Below are 6,871 nucleotides of genomic sequence, written 5' to 3' on the forward strand. Positions count from 1 at the left end.
GCTTTTCTTCTGCTTCGTTTCTCTGACTTGCCCATGCCCCTGTCTCCCTTGCTTCTTGCTTTCCCTTATCTTTTTCTTTCGTCCTGACCTTTTGAAGTGTGCCGGTGGCGTTGATGATTCTGCGACTGCGTGCTTCCCTTCTGCGATTGCGACGATGTGCATAACTGGCCTTGTAAAACATTGACGCGGCTGATCGTTTGTGCTTCCTGGCTTGACATGAACCAAGGATCGACACACACACACACATCCACTCAAACGTGTTTCATCCACACACATGCACACACATGCACACAACACACACAGACAGACAGCACAACACACGCACCACCACATGCACACCCATGCAACAACCCTGCAAGCACTCAAGCCAAGCACGTTTTTGAGTGTGAAGATACGTGTTTCCGTGCTTTCTTGCGTATCCGTTGCGCGCCACGATTTCTTCGATTCCCATAGACATTTCACGAACATCTTCACCCAATATTCGTCAATGACGCAATTTGGCGACTTGAGGGCATCACTCCCGCCCACTGCGAGCACTTCTGGTTTCGTCAACGGCGTGCAAAGTCTCCAACGAACGTCATCATGGAGACGTGGCCGTGCACTGTGCAAGCAACAACAACGCACACAACACAACAACACAACCACGTGTCCGGTTCGTGCAAGTGCGTGCAACCCAACTCAAGCTACCACCCACCCAACTAAACCCGGCCTTGCATCACGGTTCTTGCATCACCATCAATGGAGTCGGAGGTTAAGCCCCAAGCACCAAAGCAATGAGTGGTGGCAAGAAGAAGTAATGGTTGGTTGTGGAGCACTGATGATGGCCTGACGACGGTTGTCGGCCTTTCTCCTTTGTTGGCTTTTGTGTGTGCCTTGGTCTTGTTGTTCCCTTGATGTACTTACTTGGCTGAGTACTTGTATCGGTTGCCGGTGTTCAACGATCATTTTCTCATCGACTTCATCTCAAGCCAACAAGCAAGCAAGCAAGCAAGAAGGAATCCACCAAGCCCTCGGCTCGCCTCTTTGAACCTCACCTCACACCCCAAGAACACTCAAGATGGACGACAGCGCTATGAAGATCACCCAGGAGAGCTGGGCCATGGTTGAGCGGGAGATCCCCAACTGGACCGACATCTTCTATGACAAGATGTTCTCCGACCCCAACATTGCCAAGCTCTTTCCCTTCTCCGCCGGCGACTTCAAGACCAACGAGAAGTTCCAGACGCACACGCAGAAGGTCCGCGACACCATGCACACCGCCATGACCAGCATCCGCGAGTTTGAGAAGCTCGGCCCCGTCCTGAAGGTACGCAATCCGTGCATGCGTGTGTGTGCGTGTGCGTGTGCGTGCGTGTGTGTGTGTGTGTGTGTTTGTCTTTCTGTCTGTCTGTCTGTGTGGTTGTATGTGACGGACTCGCGCAGCGTCTCTGGACCGTTTGATGTCGCATTGCCCTTGTTGCTGTTCTCACCTCCGCTTCTGCACTCGCATCACCCGTCCACAGAAAATGGGCGAGCGTCATGCCGACTACGGTGTCATTCCCGAGCACTCTGTCAACTTCAAGGAGGCCTTCCTGCACACCCTCAAGACCGGCTACGGTGACAAGTGGAACGAGGACCTCGATGACGTGAGTCGCTCGTTGCATGCACGCGCACACAATCGCGTGACATAATAACGTGTTGTGATTTTATGGTGGTTTGATGACATCCCTTGCTGCGTCACCGCGTCGCACTTGCTTGGCTGCCTGATTCATGCTTTCCTCCTCACCTCACCTCACCCATGTCTTCAATTTTTGCAGGCGTGGAACCAGTGCGTGGATGCTCTGTTGGAGCCCTTTGAGGACGGCCTGAACGAAGCCCTCGCCGCCAAGAACCAGTAAACGGGTAGTCACACCCCCACCCGCCACGTTGTTCGCCTGCGGCTAATACCTGTTATTGCAGACTTGCAAGACACCCGTTTCGGGTGATAGCACACGAGGGAGGCACCTTTTCTTGTTCTCTCCTCCCTCTTTGTTGTCTTTTACGCTCTTCTTCGCTCTCGTCCTCTCTTCTTCTCCTTGATCCCTGCTGCTCCCCAGCGGTTCGTTCCTTTGCTACGTTTGCCACGTCGATGGGTTGCTCAACAAAAGGAACAGTAGTAAACGAATAGCCACACATCGACACACAAGCGAGATACATGTCGAATGCATGGGAGAGTCGTGTGTGGTTGCTGAGCGCAAGAAGGGAAGAATGCATATGTGGATGTTGTTGAGGGTCGTAATGTAATGTAACACAACGTGACTGCTTGATGGTGTGCTTGAGCTGTTTTATGGTGTGACAGGCGTGCTGTTGTCATTGCTGGGAACAAGCGCAAGCCTGCACAACGATCAAAAAGTGAAGGAGGGCGAACGCAGTGTCAAATGAAGCCAAGGCACGGCGTGGGCATCAAGCAGTTGAAGATCCTCCTCAGACAGTAACGCCTTTGGCGTTCACTAAAGTTTGGTGTGCGAAGGAATTGAAGGTAAAGTCACCGCACACGAAGCATTTGGTTGAGTTGCAGCGAGGATGAAAAAAAAAAAACGGGATGAGTGCACGTCGTGCCGGTGAGTTCCACAAAGCATCAAGCGCGCTACACACACACACACACACAACACATCACACACACACATCACACACATACACACACATCACACACATCACCCACATACACACACAACATCACACATACACATACACACACAACACCACGCAAACACAACACACATACACACACACACAAACACACACACAACGCTCACGCTGATCGATGTGATCCAGGATCTGACGCATGCGTGCCTTCCTCACCCGCCAGTCCTTGTGAGGTAAGCCCTCCCTTTGTCGCTCCTCCTCCTCCTCTGCGTCCTCGCTTGGCCTCCTTATCCTCCTTCGCCTACCCACAAGTCCAAGCAGCAGCCCCAACACACGACTCGCAGCGTCACAGCACACGTCCACCACCCACGACAGCATCCGCATCAACAACCAACCAGAAGGCACTGCCGCCGTTACTACAATACGTGCTGTCCTGAGCCGTCGTCGCAAAATTGAACAATATCGCGCATTCTTGGTGTTTCTTTCAAAGCTTGCCAGAAATTTCTCCGCCACTGTGTGTGCAGGCTGTTGCGGCTTCAACAACCACGTGTGTGTGTTGTTGTTGTCCTTTGTTCTCTCCTGTCACTTTCAGACACCACCCCCCACACTCACTCTCCACCCACAACTGCAGAATGTCAGCAAGAGCAACGACAGCGCTGGCCTTGGCGATCGCCATGGTGCTGCTTGCCAGCAGTGTTGTGATACATGCCCTTGGCGCCGAAAGCCGCTCCCCGCACGACGACGATGTCGCCATCAACGCAACCCAAGTCGCCTCGCTGGACTTTGGCGTCAGCGACATGGCCCTGGCGCTTGCCCACCCGCACCACGTCCACCACATCCATCACAACGGCACAGCAAACTCCAGCAGCTCTTCCACACTGGAGGCCCCCATCGCGTTCATCTCCGGCGGGTGCATTCAGCAGGAGTGGATCAACGCCTCATACCCGGGCTACTACTGCACATCGGTCCTGACCGAAGTCTACGCTTTCCTCGCCGCCGTCGGCAATGAGCGCATCATCAAGACATGGAGTGCACCCTCCAACCGCTACCGCCACGCCTCCGTCATTGTCGGTTCAAACCTCTTCCTTATCGGCGGCCGAAACTTCGACGACGGCATCGTCACAACCATGGACATCCTCGACTTCCACACAGGCATTTGGACCAGCGTTCCCAGCGACCTGGCCCTCTCAGACCACGCTGCTTTCGTCCTCAACGACACCATCTACGTTGTCGGAGGCTACGACGCCACGTACACTGCGCAGAGCAAGATGTACCAGCTGGTCAATTACACCGTCAACGGCACCACCTTTGCCGAGGTTGCTGGCGGAGACCTCACAGTCGCTCGTGGCGACTTGTCCGTGACGACTGTCAACTCCACCGTGTACGCCGTTGGAGGCTTCACGCACGCCAACAGCTTCACCGACCCGCTGCCCGTTGTTGAGTCGTGGTTGCCTGCGTCCGGGAAAGGCTGGAGACGCGAGCCTGATCTCCCCAGTGGTCGAGGCGACAAGGTGGCACTCAACTCGCACAATCACCTCGTTGTCATTGGCGGGGAAACTCGTCACCCCAACAACTCCGCGCACTCTGTGCCTGTGGATGACGTTGACGTGTTCAACCCACTCACAAGCCAGTGGACTCACCTCGGGCACGTGAGCTTCCCTCGATTCAGGTGCGACGCCTTGTGACCGTGATGTGAGAGTGTGTGTTCCTGAATGTTTGTGTATTTGTGTGTTCATGTGTGTGTGTGTACGTGTACGCGTGTGTGTACGTGTCTTTGTCCGTGTATCTATGTGTCTTTGTTCGTCTGTTTGTGCGTCATGCGATGCACTGTGTTCGTGTGCTGGCCAGCTTCGCTCGCTCACGCCGACCATCTTCGTTATCAGGTTTGCTGCTGCGTCCGTTGGGCACTATGTGTACCTGTTTGGTGGACAGGGCGAGCTGGTTGGCGAGCACGGCACCAACTGGTCGTACTACCCGACCCTCAACAGTATTGAGCGCTTCCACCTCCCACTCCCGCACCCGCACGCAGACGAGCCCCACGTTGGCACAACATCCATGCCAGTCAACGTGACAACAGCAGCCACAGCGTCCATGCCAGTCAATGTGACCACAACATCCATGTCAGTCAACCTGACAACAGCAGCCACAGCATCGATGCCAGTCAACGTGAGCACAACAGCCATGCCAGTCAACGTGACAACCACGTCGATGCCAGTCAACCTGACAACAGCAGCCACAGCATCGATGCCAGTCAACGTGACCACAACATCCATGCCAGTCAACGTGACAACCACCTCTATGCCAGTCAACCTGACAACAGCAGCCACAGCATCGATGCCAGTCAACGTGACCACAACATCCATGCCAGTCAACGTGAGCACAACAGCCATGCCAGTCAACGTGACAACCACGTCGATGCCAGTCAACCTGACAACAGCAGCCACAGCATCCATGCCAGTCAACGTGAGCACAACATCCATGCCAGTCAACGTGACAACCACGTCGATGCCAGTCAACCTGACAACAGCAGCCACAGCATCGATGCCAGTCAACGTGAGCACAACATCCATGCCAGTCAACGTGAGCACAACAGCCATGCCAGTCAACGTGACAACCACGTCGATGCCAGTCAACCTGACAACAGCGCCACAGCATCGATGCCAGTCAACGTGACCACAACATCCATGCCAGTCAACGTGAGCACAACATCCATGCCAGTCAACGTGACAACCACGTCGATGCCAGTCAACCTGACAACAGTAGCCACAGCATCGATGCCAGTCAACGTGAGCACAACATCCATGCCAATCAACGTGACAACCACCTCTATGCCAGTCAACCTGACAACAGCAGCCACAGCGTCAATGCCAGTCAACGTGAGCACAACATCCATGCCAGTCAGCGCGACCACCACCTCTGTCCATCCCCACTCCTCTCCTGCAACAACAATGCACCCTCCGTCATCCTCAGCAACAACAACAACTTCAACCACCACCACGACAACAACAACAACAACAACAACAACAACAACAACAACAACAACAACAACAACAACAACAACAACAACAACAACAACAACAACAACATCTTCGTCTACCTCCACCTCGACGTCCACATCCACCTCGACTGGCGCTGGGTCCTCGTTCCCGGCACAGTCATCCACCAACACGGCACCACCTGTATCTGGCAGCACAACACCAGCAGCCACGACGACAACAACGAGTGGGGGCCGTGGGTCGACTGCTGGTAGCGGGTCGAGCAAACCAAAGGGGTGGGAGGCAGCCGTTGGCGTGCTGGTTACGCTGCTGGTGGTCGTTGTTATCGGCGCGTATCTGTATGTGAAACGGAGTGCGAAGAGGGGCGGTGCTGATCAGGTCAACTACTCGTTTGACAACCCTTTGTACGAGGAAGACATCAACGTGTAACGGGCTGCCAGCGGGACCTGCCCTTCCCTGCTCCCTAATCGTGTGTGTGTGTGTGTGTGTGTGTGTGTTTCCATGTGCACCTGATGCCTTGTTGCCCCATTACCCATGGCTAGCAAACAAGCAGACTGCCACTGTCGCTGTGCGGTGCCTTGTTGCGTCTTGGCTTGCTTCCTCAGCTTTATCTTGCTTGTGCATTTGTCTGTTTCTCTGGTTTTGTTTGTTGTCCTGCATCAATCCACCTCCACCCTCTCCCACACACCTTCCCCCAAATATTGCTCGAGCGTCTGCTTTGCTCTGCCTGGGCACTTATTTGCCCACACCCGCTTCAGCTTTCTCCTCTTTCTCTCTCCTGCAGTTACGAACCGTTTCGAGCTTTAAACGACATCACGCCTCGGCTCACGTTGCCAACCATTCGCACACAAACACATGGCCAACTCGCACAAATTACTTGCTATGCCAAACACTCATGCACACACACACACACATGCACCACTGGGTTTGCTTATCGAAATATGTGACGCTGCTGGAGCAATCACACATACACACACACACACACACACACACACACACACACACACACACACACACACACACACACACACACACACACACACACACACACACACACACACACACACACACACACACACACTCACACACTCCTGCGCGCTGTGAGGGCGAGTGCATGAATTCATACATAACGAACGTAGAGGGGGTAATGCACCCACGCAGCTGGACGATGCCCCGATGCAGCGATGGAGCGCCTGCGTCACTCACGAGTCTCGCCATAGTGGCAGATCAGTCTGATGTCTGTGGAGACTGTGAGGACTGTGTCTGTATGT

General features: G+C 54.2%; 4 protein-coding genes across 4 annotated transcripts in view; 3 read left to right on the forward strand and 1 right to left on the reverse strand.

Moving 5' to 3' along the window:
* The first annotated feature begins 745 nt into the window (after positions 1-745).
* PTSG_10302 (uncharacterized protein) lies at positions 746-2,251 on the forward strand. The gene is made up of 3 exons (XM_004988295.1): positions 746-1,306; positions 1,503-1,625; positions 1,797-2,251. Exons 1-3 carry the CDS (start codon positions 1,058-1,060, stop codon positions 1,875-1,877), a joined length of 453 nt encoding a protein of 150 aa, XP_004988352.1. The 5' UTR covers positions 746-1,057; the 3' UTR covers positions 1,878-2,251.
* Positions 2,252-3,112: 861 nt separating this feature from the next.
* On the forward strand, positions 3,113-5,277 carry PTSG_10303 (mucin; the record flags this gene model as incomplete). Its single annotated transcript, XM_004988296.1, has 2 exons — positions 3,113-4,273; positions 4,488-5,277. The coding sequence occupies exons 1-2, from the start codon at positions 3,237-3,239 to the stop codon at positions 5,275-5,277; spliced, it is 1,827 nt and encodes a 608-aa protein (XP_004988353.1). The 5' UTR covers positions 3,113-3,236.
* A 38-nt stretch (positions 5,278-5,315) lies between these two features.
* On the forward strand, positions 5,316-6,029 carry PTSG_10304 (uncharacterized protein; the record flags this gene model as incomplete). Its single annotated transcript, XM_004988297.1, has 1 exon — positions 5,316-6,029. The coding sequence occupies one exon, from the start codon at positions 5,316-5,318 to the stop codon at positions 6,027-6,029; it is 714 nt and encodes a 237-aa protein (XP_004988354.1).
* Positions 6,030-6,798: 769 nt separating this feature from the next.
* Positions 6,799-6,871, reverse strand: part of PTSG_10305 (uncharacterized protein) — a gene marked incomplete at its 3' end in the record, with an annotated part of 2,285 nt that continues 2,212 nt past the window's right edge. The window contains exon 8 of the mRNA XM_004988298.1: positions 6,799-6,863. Coding sequence (XP_004988355.1) covers positions 6,799-6,863 — 65 coding nt within the window. The remainder of the gene's footprint in view (positions 6,864-6,871) is intronic.

The sequence above is a fragment of the Salpingoeca rosetta genome, assembly GCF_000188695.1.
Source record: "Salpingoeca rosetta unplaced genomic scaffold supercont1.36, whole genome shotgun sequence".
In the NCBI taxonomy this organism is placed as follows: domain Eukaryota; class Choanoflagellata; order Craspedida; family Salpingoecidae; genus Salpingoeca; species Salpingoeca rosetta.

Bases quoted from the DNA above. Each gene is read 5' to 3' on its own strand.
- PTSG_10302 (XM_004988295.1), top strand. From the start codon at position 1,058: ATGGACGACAGCGCTATGAAGATCACCCAGGAGAGCTGGGCCATGGTT. The intron at 1,307-1,502 runs GTACGCAATCCG...ACCCGTCCACAG, and splicing joins AGCTCGGCCCCGTCCTGAAG to AAAATGGGCGAGCGTCATGC. The intron at 1,626-1,796 runs GTGAGTCGCTCG...CAATTTTTGCAG, and splicing joins GGAACGAGGACCTCGATGAC to GCGTGGAACCAGTGCGTGGA.